The sequence below is a fragment of the Rhineura floridana genome, chromosome 5 (genome assembly GCF_030035675.1).
Source record: "Rhineura floridana isolate rRhiFlo1 chromosome 5, rRhiFlo1.hap2, whole genome shotgun sequence".
NCBI classification, from domain to species: domain Eukaryota; kingdom Metazoa; phylum Chordata; class Lepidosauria; order Squamata; family Rhineuridae; genus Rhineura; species Rhineura floridana.
Genome location: NC_084484.1, coordinates 50227668 through 50247663, shown reverse-complemented (window position 1 = coordinate 50247663; position 19996 = coordinate 50227668). Strand labels below are relative to the sequence as shown.

Sequence of the window (19996 nt, the reverse complement as noted above, 5' to 3'; positions counted from 1 at the left end):
TTTTCAGTAAGCTACATAACTTTCTGTATTATTTACAACAGTCAAGAAATACACCTTGTACCTATCTCCATATTGTCATTTCATGAAACTGGTCTCTAGTAATGAATAAAAATTGAGAAAAGGATATGTTTTTATATAGCTGATCCATGGCATTTGCTTTTTTAAACAGGCTGGGAAGACATTTAATGATAAGGCGATTGTGAAGGATATACTTAATTCAGATCCTGCTCACAGTTTGTTTTCACCAAACAACTTAAGATTCTTGCAGTAAAACAATGAGCCTGGAAAGATATAATGCTGCCATACATTCTGAACCATAACCTGGCAGCTTAACTGGGAGACATCTGAACTGTTTTAACTGTGTTTACATAGTTAATTGGATTTCTCTGGCACAATATAAATCTGATGAACTATCTGGGGACACCTTCAAAAATAAAATTATATACACTACAAATCTGCTTTTGAATACCTTTAGTGGGAAACCCATAAAGAACTGGTGTTGCAGTGAATATTACTGGCAAGTGTCACCTGGCAAAAGATTATAATTAGTCAAGTCAACCATTATCAGTAGACCTCATTGGCTTGAATCCTAACTTTCCTTCCATGAAAGGAACAGAGTTCATAGAACGGGGCTTCCACAATTCTGTCTTCCTTCTACAAACTTCTATACCCCAAAATAAGCAATTGGGGTTTGGGGAACCCTTAAGAATAGCATGGTACATGATGCGGGAGTGCTGCAGAAACAAGAAATCACTGCCCCTTACATTAACAAAAGAGCAACTTAGGATTCAACCTTTTGCATTTATGAAGTCAGTTTCTGCTCTGCAACATTTGAACCAACAAAGGAGAAATATTTAACTTTGTTTTATTTTAAGGCCATTACAGTGGATTATTGTTACAATTAAGTTTTGTATCCACTTCTACATCCAACTTTTATGGGTGGTACGCTACCTGTACTCCAAGTACACCACTGAAGTTAATAGACATGAGTAGCTTAGATTCATTCATTTCAGTGGGTTTACTCTAAGTAGGACTTAGCTGAATGCACCTCTATATCTTTGCTTTCAGCATTAGGTATTTAACATCTTTCTCCATTTTATTCCTTTTAGCTATTGCTCCTACGTTACCACACATCCAACTACTATTCCTGAATTTTCCAGTGTCAATATTTGCATGAAAATGCTTTGAATCTGTATGTAGCCAAACAAAGCATATCACAAAACATTTGAAACCATGGAGGATGACCAGTATTTTTTATTGCCAAGAATGAAATGTGAGCATAAAAAAACTTGATGGCCAGATTCTCACGTAATGCTAAATCACGATTAATGTAAGCCACAGTTTATAAAGCAACAACGAATTTTGGCTTGTTCATGGTTAACAAACCATGGTTAAGCCATTGGGCTGCGTTTGGACAGTCAAATAAACCATGGTTTAACAAATCATGGCTTTACTTTACATGCAAACTAGGCCAATAGAAGATTTCAGGGAACTTGTTAAATGAAAATTGATCAAATAGACTTATAGCTTGACCCTATGCATGTTTAACTCATAAGTAATTTTTTGCCATCTAATGAGACTTACATCCTAGGTAAGTGTACACAAGATTGAAGCCTCAGACACGTGCAACTCCAATATAACAGTTATAGTAATGGCTCCTTTTTTTATCTAAAATGTCTAAAAAGTCAAAGGAAAATGCACATGGTTTTTGGATTACAATGAAGAGTAACACAGGAATACTTACTTCAGAAAGAGACCTGCCCATAAATCCCTAACTGATGGAGACATTCAGCAGGGGGGGAAAAGCAGTCTTGATTAGTTCAGATGGATTGCCAACGCAGCAGTAATAACTAGATAAATATTTACATAACAGGACCTTATCCAGTATCTTATTTAGCTCACACCAAGCAAATGTTTCAGAACAACATTACACACAGGAGATGCCACATTGCCCATATGGATCTGCTCCCTCTATTTATCCTAATGATCAGCCTACATGAACACTTAAATATATACCCTGAACAAACTTGAAGTGTCTTCCACTGGACTAATTTTTCTCCGTCATTTAAACATGTTTCTTGCTAAATACAAAAGGAATAACACTACCATATTAAAATTAATCCAAACACATGTGCTCTGTCCAGTAAGTACACAGCTGATGTTGTGGATGCACATCCGGCTCCCATCTAATTTAACAGACACGTCTGATGCAGATGCACACCCACATCTGAGGCCACTACCTACATACAATGAAACTCAGTTACAGTAGCATCAGAGCCATCTTCTGTAAACAGAAAATAATTGAAAATGAAAAGATTTACAGAGGGGTTGTTTTTTAAAACCCTACATAAAGCAAAATCATTGTGAAATCATTCCTCAGAGCACACAATCAGGCTGCTTTATTCATATTCAGATCCTAAATTAAACACTTCTAGTTTAGGGCTTGGCTTCCATTCTGCTTGACTATGCCCAAGGGAATATTTTAAAAATACATTATAAAACAATGCTGCCCTTTTTATGGCATAATAATTTTAATATTAAAGGCATAGGCTAGTAAATGCAAAATTTATTTCAACTGTACATAACAGAAAACTTTAAAAAAAACATGTAGTTATATGCCACCACAAACAATAAAATGCAAACTGTACAATACAATGCACATTCAGATATACATCTATATAATTTTCAAAAGTCAGTAGCTTACTAACGATGGCTTCTCCCATTCACAAATGAAATGCACAATATATAGATTTGTTATTTTTTTAAAAAAAACATCACTATATATACATATTATAGTGTTTTGGCATAATTATGCAAAACACACAATCAATATAGCTTAGTCTTACATAATAAATACTAACTGAATGGCAACATTGTTTAAGCTGTGTGAAAGGAACCAACAACGGCTCACACCTACACTCTAATTCATATTCTGTTCGCCTTCATTATAATACTAACTGTACACACTTATCTTACAGATCGCATAACATAAGGTACCATTATTAATATCATTTAAGTTGCACAAAAATAAAACACTAAAACTTTGGGCTGCATACCACCATTTTAACACTGGATTGCTATTTTTTTATGTTTGTTGCATTAACACTTCTGATCCATTCACAACAGCCAGCAGTCTGGAACAGTGAGAACACCACTGATAAGGACTTTTAATGGCATGGTTACACCAAAGGAAGTTATTGTAACAAGATCCCATTTGTTTGGATGCTACACAGCTCTTGCAATAGTTAAGAGTGGCAAAACGTTTAGAGCTTTGAATATTCAAAACTAGTTAAACATAATTCTGAGTATGACTGAAAAGGTCTAGGGCAGCCAATGTATATTATCTATAATACATCATGAGAGCAACACAATGGATTAATAAGCTTCAGCCTCTGTTAAAAAACAACAATGAAAACCAGAACACTATTGCTTAAATCTATGCCCTCAGTGTCATCCATTTTGTTTTTAAACAGTGAATACTGAGATTTGAAAATATAACACTGAACATTAAGGAGGCTTACAGGCACACTATTTGGAATCACGGAGTACACAGACATTCCATGCCTATTCTTTTCTCAGGGCCGAACAGCACACACGTTGGAATAATTTCCTGATTTCTTCATTAGTTTTTTATGAAAAGCAACAGAATAGGCTGCCAGTTGCCTCCTTCCAGCTGCTTCTCCACTTATGTGCATGGGTACCCATATATCTACCTTGTCTTCTGTGTAGAAAAGCAATCTAGCAGGGGGCACATTTTGAGAGGAAGGATGATCAGAATGGAATGTAAGAAATTCCCTCTCCATTTCTTTACTCAAATATGAGCCTAATCCTAAACCCCATTAAAACTGTAACATAATTTAAGCCTCTTATTGCCACCACGGGGATGCAGCTATTCTTTCTCACATGAATTAGTAAAAGAGCAGCTAACAACTCTATGGACTGCTGTTGTTGGCTCATTCTTCTGGGTCTCTGCTGTGCCCCCTGAAGTCACTCATAATACTCTCTGCAGCCTTAGGTTCTAATATGTAATTTTACTTAGGTCATTCATATCCTGTTCAGTCATTAAGCAATGGAAACTAAAGATTATCTGTAGATTTCTGTAGATGTTTACTGTCGTATGAGGAATCATAAGCATTTATGATCAAGTTGCCAGAAAGCAACAATGGAACAATGTTGGTTTACTTTGTTCAAACAATTTTGTTAGAACACTGGGTACAGTAGTTTCAGCACCCAGAGGCGGGGAATTGCCAGTTCAGAATTTCTAATAGCAATTCTAATTTTTTAAAAAAGATTACTACTCCTAGTAATTTTTCTGCAAAACAGAGCTCCCCACAAAGCATATTGGGCTCCTTTAACAGTATTTCAAAGTATGCAGTGGTACTACTAATCCAAATGAAAAGTTGGTTACTTGGAGACAAAAGGGAAACAAGTTATAAGTTGCATGCCATCACAGACATAAGCAAAAACTGGAGAGACCTGAATGAACTTCAAAAAGCCAATAGGGTACGACATTACTTTGGCACTTCCAAAAATTGGACACTCAAGACTTCTTTTTTTAAAAGGATCTTTGTGACTGTTTTTATCAGACAGAATTTAGGGATCCCCTTGTACTGCAGAAAGTAATCATTTATAGTTGCATATTTATAGGTTAACATTTTTCTTAACAGCCACAGCACAAAGAGCTATTTAGACACATGGGGCTTGCAAATGCTTCAGTGCACTGTTTTTGTTCTTGGCACACCAGGCATCCATGCTGGAAACTGTATTTGAAACTCCCCTTATCAAACATGGTCTGCTTTCGGGATAGGAGAAGGAAAGGTCTGCTGTTAAAGAAAAACGCAAGTTCAAATCCCTGATGGATGTGTGTGGAGCTAGTAGCAGAACTCTGACTTGTGTGCAGTTCTTTTCTACACGGTAGCATAAAGTGGCAACAAGCCTCACTTTGCCAATAGTTATCGGAGCAGTGTTTTGCAATCATGAACCATCTCATGTTTAACTTGCTTGCTCAACTTTTGAAATGTATATGTGGTTCTCCCAACTGTTTAAGAAATGTAGGCAGGATAGCTAACACACACCAGGACTTGCTTGCTCTTTGAAAAACAAATGTACAGAGTTACCAAATATACAACTGTCTGAATTTTCCTTGTTATGTAGTTGTTCCACTTTGCTTTCCCTGCTTTATTGTTAACACACACATACCTAAACACTGTAAGGCTAAAGTATATCCATATGGATGGCACAAGTATCGTTTCACAAAATACAAACGTGCTGTAAAAACGGGGCTGGGTGGGATAAGAAAAAGTGTTGTAGCTACACTGATTTTTTTTAAAAAAAACAGACCATTCAAAGCTACATATCAATGCTCCCAGTTTTTATATAAAAGAGCCTATAAGTGTATCCCAACAAGGCATGACTGAAGTATCAGATTCCCCCCCCTCAGAGGTTGTTAAAATATCACATTAAAAGAGACAAAGAACTGCAGGAAAACATCTAAGAAAAGCAGGCTGTGATACAACAAGCATTTGTTAAGAAAAGCTCAGAAGTGCATTAGTTCTGGTGAGAGATATATGAGCAACAGCTCTTACGAGATGTAGACCCCATTCTGTAACTATGGGCTGTCCATATACTGTCATAGTCAGAGTCTTCAGAGAGGTCGGAAGGCTCCAAACGAGAAAGGCTACTGCGACGACCCAAGGAGTCTAGACTTGATTGGTCATCATCAGCCAAGACGTGATTATGCATCAGGTCAGTGCCTTGCCATGCTAAGGATGTATGGGTGAAATGAAATGGCGGATGTAGACAGGCAGAGGTGGGATGAGGAGGATAACACACAGGATAAGCCACAACCAAACATATGGAAACAAAAGCAAAAGGTGACGGGAAGAAAAGGAAAAGAGAAAATATTGTTAAAAAGGCACCAAATCTTGTTATCCTTATTTTGGCTGGGTTTTATGAAGGAATTATACTTACTATGTACATTTTTTAAAAAGGAAAACAATGTCACAATAAGAACCTGAATTTGTTTTAACTGGGGTGGATTCAGAGTTTGACCTGCTCAGAGTAGGCCCATTTAAATCAATGAGACTTAAAGAGTTAATCATTACCAACCTAAGATCTGGTCATTTCAGCAGTCCTAATCTAACAATGACTGGCAGCACAATCCTACACATGTCTTCTCAGAAGTAAGCCCAAATAAATTCAATGGAACTTACTCCCAAGTAAATGTGTATAGGATTGCAGTGGATGCAACCCATTGTCTGGGGGGTGCTGCTGCTTGTATATTCATTTTAATGTTATTAGGACCAATTACTCTAGTTAATAGGGACTTTTGAAATGTGGAAGAACTAGCTAATATATCAAAACAGCAGTCTTTGTTGATTTTAAATGAAAAAGATTATTATAGCTGTGCTACTTTGTATTTCCAGAAGGAATGTCTTCTGAAAAGTGCTACAGGGCCAATCAAAATGTTGTATACCAATGCAGATAAAAAATTTAAAAGAAAGTATTCTAGGTTTAGTGGAGTTCAGCTGTCACTCAATTAAGTCTATTTGCCCTCTTTATTATTCACTACCTCTATATCACTTTCTTCTTAAATGCTGGTTCTGGCAATATTCTCCTCTATGAGAGTGTCTCTGTACGATTCTCATGGGAAGACTGCTTACGAATATTCTTGTGGGGGGGGGGGAATCAGTGAGTAGGAGTTGCCAGCACTCTACCCTCCTACACAAGACTTTTCCAGGAGAGTTTTTGAGAAATGTCATTTCTCCACAGGAATCATTCCAAACCATGACCATGGAAGAAAAACTTGGTCTTAAAGCTTGAAAAATAAAGGAGAATCTGAAAGTGATGTGAAATTGGATTCTCAATATTAAAAATATCAAGAGAAACTGAAAGCTAACTAACTATACAGCAAGTACAGAAACTGAAAGCTAACTAACACAGCAAGTACTAAACCAGCCTAATCCAGTGAAAAATAACACAGATGAGAGCTAGGGATCAATTCATACATGCAGTTTGTGGTTTGGTACGCCTCGGAATTAATTATACGCAGCCACTCCCAGCTGTTTGCATGAGCAATGTTTTATACAGTTGCAGCTATTTTAACCACACCAACACTACACCACCCAAAAGGTTTGCAGTAGTTTGGTCAAAATTGCCCGGGCTGCATGGGGTGATATATTAAGCAAACAGCTTGCATCATAGCTGCTGCTATGCTGTTGCACTTTCAATTATCAACCATGCCACAGACTGAATATACAAGAATGGGGCCAAGGTTCCTTTGATGTCACAGATTCCCCATTCATTTCTGGTGTGTGAGCAGAAGCACTGTGTGCACACTGCAAGACACATGGATTTCTGTACGGGGGCAAATGAGCATAGACCATTCCTACTGACATTAAAAACTAACACAGGACGTAAATGGAGCTGGATTGTGCCTATTGTACTGCCAATTTACTCAACAACACTTAAGGATCTTTTCACACGATCAGTGAATACATGCCATAACCAATTTAGACTGTGGGCAATATACCTCTAAGTCTCTATTCCATGATTGTGCAATATCTTGTCCACAAATAATAAAGAAGGTAGATAGTCTTATAGGCTACACTATACTTGCTTCCCTTCTTGCACACACCCATGCACATATCTCCACTGTGTGCAATGGTTAGGGTGTTGGGCTATGACCTAGGAGGATTCGAATCCCCAAAGCAACCATGAAGCTGACTTTGGGCCAGTCACTGTCTCTCAGACAAACCACCTCACAGGGTTTTGGGGAGAACTATGTACACCACACTGAGCTCCTTGAAGAAAGGTAGGATATAAATAAATAATAGATGGCACTCCAGCATCAAGTATGGGGGGACAGGAGTTGTCTTTGTGGCTAGAAGAGGAATGCGAGGAAACAATTAAAAAACACAAATATGCTAGATAAGCACTCCTACGCTGAACATCCACAGCAAAAGAGTATTCACAATGAGTAAAGGTTTTTAAATCTCTCAAGGGCTCAAAGAATAATTCAGGCACTAACTAGGGGAGAATAATATGTGAGCCACCCTTACGAGAATCTTCATCTGAAGAACATGATAAAAATCTCTAAAAGTAATAAAATAAATACTGGAACTTGTGACACCTGTGTAACCAGCAATAAATGAGCTATTGTTTGGGAAGAACTGCATTTTTCTATTGCAACTATTTCTATTGCAAATATTTTTTGCAACGTCTTCTCCCCTCAAAAGTAATAAAACCCAGTAGGAAGATGTGTGGACTGTATCAAAAGGAGAGGCAAATACACATTTGCTGCACAATAGACTGATCGTGTGGAAAGGCCCTTAGAAAATGCCTTTATTACCCTGATAGTACAGAGTTAAGGACATGGCTTGACAAGAAAGAGAAGGTGGGGTGGGGTGGGGGGAACTCCTAGCCATTTTCCTTTTCCTGTCCATCTCTCAAAAACCTTTTACAAAACATTTTTCTCCCACTCAAAAAAAAAATCATCTATCCTACCTCATGCCACAGATTTCTAGGGCAATGGGTTCCCCAAGCAATGCTGAATTTGCATTTCCAAAAGCAGCACCTCCGAAATGAGATGGAAGATGCTACTAACAGAATTGTCATATCTGCACTATAAGGAACAGTCAGAATGGGAACAGTGGTTAGGACGGACTGGAGACGAAGAAATGGCATTGTGCTAAAGGGGGCTGAATTATTGTATGGCCTCTTCGACTCGGTCAGACATACATGTTTCCCAGCCTCAAACCACATGTAAGATATCTCAGTTGTAATACCCAGGGCCTGCAGGAAGAGAACATCGCCGCCCAGGGAAGGAGAGTCTGCTGCTGCTGCTGCTGCTGTTGTTGTTGCTGTGGGATCACCACCTCCACCACCCTTCCCTGTGGGAATTCTGCCTGGCAGACCTGCATCCTGCAGGACCAGGCCCCAGGTACCCAGCCAGCTGTGACTGATTGCTACCACCTGTCCCTCTTTGGAGGGATACATAAGCCGGCTGGCTGGGGTGGCCTGGGTGTGTTTTTTTGTGTGCTGGTGTTTTTTTTTTTTTTTTTTTAATGGAATTGTTTTAAACTGATTATGATATGCTATTGGTTTATTATGCTGTATACTATGTATTGTTTCTGCCATTGTAAGTCGCCTAGAGTGTCCACTAACCTGGACAGATAGGCGACCAATAAATAAAATTTATTTATTTATTTATTTACTTCTCACTCTGCTGGGTCTTACTCCCAAAGCACAAGGCCAAATCCAATTTCTATTAAATTACATGTGGGTAGATAATTTAAAAAAACAAAACAAAAATAATTTTAACAATATCAGCAGCCTTGAAAAAGAAGCCGTGCATCTAATTGCTATTATCTTTATTTTCATTGTGGATAAACGCAAATAAAAGCCGTAGATTTTTTGATGTATGCAATGAAATTTATTGCACTATGTATATTTACAAAATATACATAGAAAGGGGAAAAAGGCAGAAAAGCAAAATACATTTTGAACCATGTGTGTCTCTGTAAGCACACTTTTGCATAACTAAAAAAAAATTGTTTCACAAATCACTTTTTACCTTTTTTTTTTTTTAAAAAAATGACAAACACCAACTGAGCACAGTTGTGCCATTTAAAGCATCAGCAATTTATCTGGTCCCATCCTAGTACCCTCACCCACAGAACTGTAATAGCTGTCACTTCAAAGTAATTGTAGGACTAGAGTTAAGTCTGAGTTAGAAGGGAATAATAAAATAACCTAAACAGAAAGACACAAGAGACATAACATAGCACCAATGATTTGTTACTATGGCTCACAAACATTATGAACCTTTCTGTGAAGGTTCTAGCCAAAAACTCTAAATATGGAAAGACTAAAAAGTAGTCCTACAATGAATTCCTACTAACTAAATAGGTCAAATTTCAATTCATAGTGGAATTGTATTAACTCTGGTTGATGATCCAAAGTAACAAGTAGTATGACAGTGTTAACTCCCAGTCTAGTAAGACTGGTATAGACATTAAATATTCTCAACAATACATGTTGTTGAAAACCTGGTAAAAATGTAAGCATGAAGAAGTTTTAACAGATGAAACCTCACCAATGTCTACATTTGTTTCTGCCAATGGTAAACTATTTGACAATTTTGGTGCATAAAAATACAGACTGTAAACTAGCTTTATAGATTAATGGCAAAACTGTGCAAACCAGAATAAACCAAAGAGAGTATTTTCTTCCCTTAAATAGATGTAATACATGCGGGCAGATTCTCCTGTTAGGTGCAATGCTTTACTTACAATAGAGGATCTCCACCATTGCAGCCTTGTTTAAGATTAAATAACCTGGGTCCTCAAGACACAGTGTAAGTTGGATATATATCTGAGTAACTGAAAACAGCAGCTTTGCTCAACATACAGGTATTTACAAAAATACATAATTTTTTTTCTGGAATAAAGGGGAATTATTGATATCTGTAACAAAAAAAAATATTTAAACTGCTGTTAGTTTTTACATCCCATTATCCTTTTTTAGTAGAAATAACTGTCTCTGAAATGCCTTTGAAAGAACCGTGGATCTTACTGAATCTAACACCATATATCAACACTTACCATTCCCTTTTACAAAAAATGTATTGAAAACCACCTATTCTTAGGCACAAGCTCTAGGCCAGAGGTTCCCAAACTTTCTTCCCCACAGACCACTTGAAGATTACTGATGGTCTTGGTGGACCACTTCATGGTTTTTCTGCCTGTTGGAGGAATTGTAATGTGCTGTGCTAGGTGCTGTATATTTTTTAACTGTATTTTTATTGCTTTCTTTATTTCTTATATGTTATATTTTATTGTATTACAATTTGTATTCCATAGAATTCATGCTGTAATACAATATAAGAAATAAAGGAAGCAATACAAATACAGTTAAAATGATCATGAATATTTAACATGGGTATGCCGCAGACCACCTGAATAAAACTTGTGGACCACCAGTCTGGGAACCCCTACATTAGGCAAACTACTAGTATCCTAAGACTTGCTGCACCAATAAAGGAATATTTAGGATGGGGTTCAGCAACAGCTGTGCTAACATCCAAACCCATTATAATTTACCAAGTTTATGAAAATATTATTCTAGAACTGAAAAGGTTAGATTGGGCCTGAAATGCTTATGGCAGCAGTTCCCAAACTGTGTACCATGAGGACGTGTGATGTGTCGTGCATGCACCACTATACACCCTTGAGTACTTATACAACTTTGTTACTTCATTTCTATACCATTATATGGTTAGTGACATAACCCCAACAGAGAAAGTAAAAATGCACAGGAATTGCCTAACAGTGTCCATGCTAGAGTGGACAGGTGTGAGAAAATCCCAGAAGCATCACCATTGCTCAGAAAGCATAGTCCAGGTGTGGGGAACCTGTGGCCCTCCAGATGTTGTTGAACGACAACACCCACCTTCCCTGGCCATTGGCCATGCTTGCTAGGGCTGATGAAAGCTGTGGAGGGCCAAAGGTTGCCCATACCTGGCACAGTCCTCTCTCTGAACCATGTCTGACTAGACCAGCCATTTCCAACTAGTGGGCCACCAGATGTTGTTGGACTACAACTCCCATCAGCCTCAGCCAGCATTGCCAATGGTCAGGAAAGATGGGAATTGTGGTCCAACAACATTTGGTGGCCCACTAGTTGGGAAACGCTGGACTAGACTAAGGGATGAGGCAAAGCACTGAGATGCTACTCAATGGATTCTCACACTTGAAAGAAGGATCTCTGCCCATTATTATATTATAGGAGCTGATCAAGAAGATATGAATCTATCTTTCTGAGTATCAGTGAAAGTGTGCCCCCAATTCTAACTCTACCTCCAATATCAAACATTTGGGAAATGCTGGTTCTGAATCAGAGTGGTAGGTCACAATCCACTTCTAAATAGCCCCATGGCATTTCCAGTGACTTCAGTTGGGTGAATCTAAAATGAATGGTGCATGGACTACAAATTTTGTCACAAAAATCCAAAACTAAAATGTTTGTGTGCAAAATTTGAGAAATCCAGTAGGAAACCTTGGGAGTCACTGCTCTACTCACAGGCCTGACCATCACAGTATATAACCTATTGCTATATCTTGGAATTGCTCAAGTGTAGGGGTGCAAACGACCACAAAATGTCACCCGCCAAACCTCCATATTGCTATATAGAACAAGCTATATTTAAATCATTACAAGCATTTATCTCTGCTATTTCTAACACACATATTTGACCATGACTTACACCCCACCTGTCAGACAAAAAGAGAGAGCTGGAGCCACCTCTAAATGTTATTATTTATTGAACAAATAGGACGGTTATTTTTGTTTTTCTAAAACTTACTTGAATTTAGTGTTTGGCGTGTTTTGGCACTTGTGCAGTAAGCTTCAATGACTTTTAGAATCTGAGCATCTTCTTCTAATGCAGCTGTACCTGCGGAAAATAAAAACAAGATGTTAATTCAGCTACAGGATCATGCTATAATATACCACTACCCCAGACAGATATAACAACTGACACACCAATCCCATACACATACTTTTGAAAGCATCAAATGCCTTATGTCAGTATGGCCAAGGCAATCTGTGCTTGTCAAGTCTCTCTCCCTAGGTCTTGACCTGCTGTGTATATCAGGATCGTTAAAGCCTGAGAACCAGCTCTTGTAAGGCAAGCAGCAGTGGGCAACTTACTAGGGAGGAAAAACCAACCCTGCAAGGTGCTACACTGCCACCACTCCTTCTGTTCAACAATTTAGGATAGGAGACTCCTAAACCTTAAATTAAGTGGACGTCCTAGGATTCCAAAGAAGCAAGAGCTAAAGGCCCTAGGCAAACAGGTTACTCAGTAGCAATTAGCCAATGAAGCCAATATGCTGGACTTAGTACTAAGGCTTACCTGAAAGAACATACACCAGTAAATATGAGGGAGTTTTATTAAAAATGTATGTGAATAAAAATAGCAGCATAAAAGAACCCAGAACACCTGTAGAAGTACTGTTATAAATTATGATTGGGAATTATAGAACAAGAAAGTCCCTTTTGATTTAAGTATTTCTAGCTCTAACACATGCCAGCAAAGCTGAGGAAAACTAATCACGACCCCACCAGGAGGAACGGAATGATACATCACCCAAGATGTCAGCATCAAGGAAGATGGGGGCACTTGACAAAGGGAAAGGCAGCAACTAGGGGGCTTAAGGGCCAATTGGGAGACTCCATAGATGGAACTTTACAGGAGTCTCTTCATACCTCAGTGGACATGCATTCTCATATCTAACTGGAGCTAGTGACCTTGAGCACCACTCTCACCAGGTAACACAGGTGGCTTCAGTCATGAGATCATGTCTCTGCTGCGGAGAACAGACTGCTTCCCAGCAGCAGGATTTTACTCACAATTCAGCATGGCAGAGCCATATTCTTAGGCCAAAGAAACAGTATTTCTTGACAATGTAAGCACATCTCTCCTGTACAACCACAGCATCCCATGTACTATACACCCTTAGCAACTTTTCCATCCAACCCTGTACTGTTAATCGATTTTGCACAATGACTGATGTTGCCAGTATGGTGCTACTAGCCCCCACTGAATGGAGTGAGGCTGGCAAAGCAATGTAGAAATATATCTTGAGGTGAGATAATGAAAATAGATCATCTATGATTGTTGTTGTTGTTGTTATGTGCCTTCAAGCTGATTACAACTTATGGCGACAATCAGCGACCTCCAACAGCATCTGTCATGAACCACCCTATTCAGATCTTGTAAGTTCAGGTCTGTGGCTTCCTTTATGGAATCAATCCATCTCTTGTTTGGCCTTCCTCTTTTTCTACTCCCTGCTGTTTTTCCCAGCATTATTGTCTTTTCTAGTGAATCATGTCTTCTCATTATGTGTCCAAAGTATGATAAACTCAGTTTCATCATTTTAGCTTCTAGTGATAGTTTTGGTTTAATTTGTTCTGGGTAATGTATGTACTCCTTCAAGTCGATTCTGACTTATGGCAACCCTATGAACAGCGTTTTCATGAGGCTGAAAGGCAGTGACTGGCCCAAGGTCACCCAGTGAGCTTCATGGCTATGTGGGGATTTGAACCCTGGTCTCCCAGGTCGTAGTCCAACACCTTAACCACTACACCACACTGGCTCACCCCATTATTTGTCTGTTTCGCAATCCATGGTACGTGCAAAGCTCTCCTCCAACACCACATTTCAAATGAGTTGATTTTTCCCTTATCAGCTTTTTTCACTGTCCAACTTTCACATCCATACATAGAGATCAGCAACACCATTTTCTGAATGATTCTAGTGTTCAATGACACATCTTTGCATTTGAGGACCTATTCTAGTTCTCTCACAGCTGCCCTCCCCAGTCCTAGCCTTCTTCTGATTTCTTGACTACTGTCTCCATTTTGGTTAATGACTGTGCCAAGGTATTGATAATCCTTGACAAGTTCAATGTCCTTGTTGACAACTTTAAAGTTACATAAGTCTTCTGTTGTCATTACTTTAGTCTTCTTGATGTTCAGCTATAGTCCTGCTTTTGTGTTTTCCTCTTTAACTTTCATCAGCATTCGTTTCAAATCATTACTGGTTTCAGCTATTAGTATGGTATCGTCTGCATATCTTAAATTATTGATATTTCTAACTCCAATTTTCACACCTCCTTCATCTTGGTCCAATCCTGCTTTCCGTATATGTTCTGCATATAGATTAAACAAGTAGGGTGATAAAATACATCCGTCTCACACCCTTCCAATTGGGAACCAATCTGTTTCTCCATATTCTGTCCTCACAGTAGCCTCTTGTCCAAACTATAGGTTGCACATCAGAACAATCAGATGCTGTGGCACCCCCATTTCTTTTAAGGCATTCTATAGTATGTATGTATGTATGTATTTATCCATCCATCCCCCTCCCTTCCTTCCAGCAGGAGCCCAGGGCAGCAAACAGAAACATTAAAAACACTTTAAAACATCATAAAAAGACCTTAAAATACAATTAAAACAAAATGTTAAAAACATTAAAAAAAACTTTAAAAGCATCTTTTAAAAAAGGGTTATAGATATTAAAAGACATGTTAAAAGCAATTCTAACACAGATGCAGACTGGGATAGGTCTCAACTTAAAAGGCTTGTTGGAAGAGGAAAGTCTTCAAAAGGCACCGAAAAGACAGCAGAGATGGCACCTGCCTAATATTTAAGGGGAGGGAATTCCACAGGGTAGGTGCCGCCACACTAAATGTCCATTTCCTATACTGTGCAGAACGAACCTCCTGATAAGATGGTATGTGCAGGAGGCCCTCACCTGCAGAGCGCAGTGATCGGCTGGGTATAAATGGGGTAAGATGGTCTTTCAGGTAGCCTGGTCCCAAGCTGTATAGGGCTTTGTACTCCAAAACTAGAACCCTGAACTTGGCGCGGTAGCAAATGGGCAGCCAGTGCAGTTCTTTCAGCAGCAGGGTGACATGTTGGCGATACCCTGCCCCAGTGAGCAGCCTAGCCGCTGCATTTTGCACTAGCTGCAGCTTCCGGATCAACCTCAAGGGCAGCCTCACATAGAGCGCATTACAGTAATCCAGCCTAGAGGTTACCAGTGCATGGACAACAGTGGTCAGGCTATACCAGTGCAGGAACGGCCGCAGCTGTCTTATCAGCCAAAGCTGGTAAAAGGCACTCCTAGCCACAGAGGTCACCTGGGTCTCTAGTGGCAAAGATGGATCCAGGAGCACCCCCAGACTATGGACCTGCTCTTTCAGAGGGAGTATGACCCCATCCAAAGCAGGCAACTGACCCATGATCCGAACTTGGGAACCACCAACCCACAGCGCTTCCATCTTGCTAGGATTCAGACTCAGTTTATTGGCCCTCATCCAGCCCACCACCAAATCCAAGCACGGGTCCAGGGATTGCACGGCCTCTCCCAATTCAGATGTTACGGAGAAATAGAGCTGGGTGTCATCAGCATACTGCTGACACCTCGCCCTGAAACTCCTGTTGACTGCTCCCAAGGGCTTCATATAGATGTTAAACAGCATGGGGGACAAGATGGTACCCTGCGGCAAACCACAGCACAACTGCCAGGGGGCCAAAAGACATTTACCCAACGCTATTCTCTGAGAGCGACCTTGGAGATAGGATCGGAACCACTGTAAAACAGTGCCTCCAATACCCAGCTCACCAAGTCGGCCCAGAAGGATACCACGGTCAATGGTATCAAAAGCCACTAAGAGGTCAAGTAAGAACAACAGAGTTGCACTCTCTCTGTCCTTCTCCCGATAAAGGTCATCCATCAGGGCAACCAAGGCCGATTCAGTCCCATAACCAGGTCTAAACCCAGACTGGGGTGGGTCAAGATAATCTGTCTCATCCAAGAGTACTTGCAATTGCTGCACCACAACCCTCTCTATCACCTTCCCTAGAAAGGGGGTATTTGCAACCGGTCAGTAGTTGTCACAAACCAATGGGTCCAGGGCGGGCTTTTTCAGGGAGGGTCGGATCACTGCCTCCTTCAAGGCGCCCAGAACCACTCCTTCCCACAATGATGTGTTGACCACACTCTGGATCCACTCGGTCAAACCCCCTCAGCAAGCTTTAATAAGCCAAGAAGGGCAAGGGTCGAGAGGACACATTGCTGGCCGATAATTTTTTGTTTTAGTTAGGTCCTGCTCCTCTTTCGGTATTAATGTTATATTAGCATTTTTCCAACTATCCGGTATCTTTCCCTCTTGCAAAATTAAATTCATTGTACATTGTAAAGGTAACAAGAGTTCCTCCTCCAAACATTTATAGTACGCTGCCGATAATCCATCCGGTCCTGGTGCCTTTCCTAGTTTAATTTTACTTATTGATCAGATATTTCTCTTAACGTAATAGGACCATTAATAGCTTGTCTCTGGAAATCTGTGATTTTAGGCAAATTCTGCTTAGATATATACTCTTCTATTTTTTCAGAAGGAATTTCCTGACATTTGTACAACACTGAATAATATTGATGAAAAGCTTTTTGGATTTTTACATTGTCTGTCAACATCTCTTCTCCTTCTTGTATCTTTAAAATGAGATTTTTTTGTCGTTCTTTTCTTAATTTATATGCCAACCATTTCCCCGGTTTATTTGCAAATTCAAAAGTCCTTTGTTTAGCAAAATTTAATTTCCTTTCAATTTCTCTAACTGTCAACATTGACACTGTTTCTGTAACATTTTAATTTGATTTATAATGAAAACTTTAGTTGGATTCTTTTTCAATTCTTCCTCTTTCTGTTTTATTTCTTCCAAAATTAATTGCATTTTCTGTTGTTTCTTCTTTTTTAGTTCAGAATTACATTTAATAAAATATCCCCTCATAAATGCTTTACTTGTATCCCAAACAATATTTTCATCTGTTCCTTTGTATAAATTGTGTTCAAAAAACTTTTAATTTCTTCTTACATTCTTGCACTACTTTATCATTCTGTAATAAAGATTCATTTAGTCTCCATCTAAATCCAAGATTTTTTTTTTTTAAAGTCAGTATCACAGGGTTATGATCCGAAAAAGTTTTTGGTAATACATCCATCTTGGAAATGTCTTTCACTAAATTTTTAGACATCCAAATCAATCAATCCTCGAAAATGTTTTATGTCTGTCTGAAAAGTAAGTAAATTCCTTTGCATTGTCATTTATATATCTCCAAGCATCCACCAATTCTAAATTTTCCATCAATTCAAGGCAGATCTTCGGCAGTTTGCCCTGTGTCTCTTTAATATTTTTCTCAGAAAGTCTATCCATTTTTGGTGAAATTACCCCATTCCAATCACCCATGACACACCAATGATCATATGCAAACTCTGATAATTTTTCCATGAGTCCTGTATAAAACCTTGTTTTATCTTCATTAGGGCATAAATGCCCACTATCAAAATTTTTGTACCCTGTATGGTGATTTCAACTCCCACAAATCTGCCACTATCATCCAATAATATCAATTTAGGAGACAACTGTGAGTTAATATAAAGAACAACACCATTTTTTTTTAGATCCTGCCGAAATAAATTCTTCACCCAAATTTTTACAGATCAAATATTTAGAATCTTTCTTCTTAATATGAGTTTCTTGTAAACAAATTATATCCAATTTTAATTTTTTCAAATAATGAAATACTTTCTCTTCTGCGACGTATTAGCTCCATTTATATTCCAAGTTAGAAATTTGTAATCCATTTTTAGGCATGTATTTTAGAAAAGTCTGTACCTGTTGCTCCCTTTAATTCATCATCATCCTTTTCTTCCTCTACCTGTTTCTGTTGACTTTGTTTCCCAGGAATTATATCCATGTCTTTGAATTTGTCTTCTTCCATGTCTTTTGAGGCTTTTCTCAAGAAATCCCTTGCTTTTTGAACAGTATTCAGTCGATACTTCTGTTGTCTAAATGTAAAGATCACTCCCTCTGGAACATCCCATCTAAATTGAATTTTACATTGTTTGAGTTTTTCTGTGAAGAAAGCATATTCTTTACTCTTACGTAGAAGTCTAATAGGAATTTCCTTCATCATCAGTATTTCTTTACCGTCAATTTTGAAGACATTGTTAAAATGATGTTGCAAAACCATATCTCTGGTCCTCTTTTTTAGAAAATAAACAAGCACATCTCTTGGGATTTTTTTTCATTGTTGCATATCTGGAATTAATTCTATAAACTTTATCTATTTCAAATTCTATCCGGTCTTCATCCCAATCCAAGGATTTTACCAAGGCATTAACAATTTTCTCTCTAATATCTTCACCTGTTTCCTCAGGAATTGCACAGAATCTCAAGCAATGTTCTTTATCTCTGAGTTCCATAACGGCAATATAGTCCAAATTTTTTTCCAATTCCACATTTAAAATATCTGTTCTATTCTCCAAGGTTTGCACCTTGTCTTTAACATTTTTTACATCCTGTGTTAGTTGCCCAATTGTATCTTTAATCTGATCCACTTCTGTTTTGATATGGTCTTTCAAATCTTTCCAATTCTTTTTCATATTACGAAATTCATCTTTAAAAACTTGTCTGTCCTGTTTCATCTCTTGTTTCATCTCTTGTTTAAAATCATTAATCCCCTCCATGATTTTCTGGAACATGTCTATCCCTTCTTGTGTATCAATTGAACCTCTTCGCTCTAAAACTTTAGCTGCTTTCCTGGTTGTCATTCTTGAAAAAAAAAAACCCTTTTCTATTATTAGTCAATGTTCCCAAACTTAGAGGCAAACTGTTTCTTTTTTTCCTCCAACAATAAAAGAGTTAATATTCCAGGCCTGTTAATATGATCTAACCAGCACGGTTCTTATCTCCAGCACGTTCAGGAATGTAAAACAAATCCAGTTCTCAGCATCCAACAGCTAGTAACATACACGAACAGCAGATTCGTTCAAAAAAAAATAATCCAAGAAAAAAGGAATAAAAAAATAGTCTCAGATATATTTCCTTCAAATAATCAAATCATCTTATCTAATAAGTTGCCTCTTATCCGTTTTAATCTTTGTAATTCCAAATTTAAGCCAGCTTTTTGTCATAAAAAATAAAACAAGTTCTTTTAAGTGCTCCCTTCTTCCTTAACTTTATATGAAAGAAAAAAAGTGTGACTCACCCAGATTTCTGAATTGCCGATTCGTAAACAAGTCTCTTTTACGGTAGTAATTTAAGTCAAATGATAAGATTTAGACAGAAGGAGGCTCGCTCGTTAAAAACATTTTTTGAAAGAAAAAAAAAGTCTCACTTATTTTCAGCACAGCTTGTTGGAAGTCCGGACTCCGTCTTCCGCTGCTAGATAAGCCTTCTTATCTCAGGGGATTCCTGATCAAATCCAGCCATCTACAGCTCAACGAAGTTTCATGGATAATATCTTTATTGAATAATGATTACAAAATTTTTACAATGATTTTGGCAGAAAGAATGAAAATAATATTGCAACAATTTATTCAGGAAGATCAAGCGGGGTTTTTACCTAAAAGACAATTACGTGATA

At 38.3% G+C, this 19996-nt stretch overlaps 1 protein-coding gene across 3 annotated transcripts in view; it reads right to left on the bottom strand.

Annotated features, from left to right (window-relative positions):
• Window positions 1-19996, bottom strand: part of ARHGEF7 (Rho guanine nucleotide exchange factor 7) — a 129500-nt gene that overhangs the window by 23411 nt on the left and 86093 nt on the right. The window contains exons 18-19 of one of the 3 annotated variants that reach the window (XM_061626647.1): window positions 12365-12454; window positions 5586-5762 (exon numbers count right to left, since the gene is read on the bottom strand). In XM_061626647.1, the coding sequence (XP_061482631.1) occupies window positions 5586-5762; window positions 12365-12454 (267 nt within the window). Of the gene's footprint in view, window positions 1-5585; window positions 5763-9485; window positions 10467-12364; window positions 12455-19996 lie in introns of those variants that run through there. The other 2 variants (XM_061626646.1, XM_061626645.1) reach the window with 2 other exon arrangements.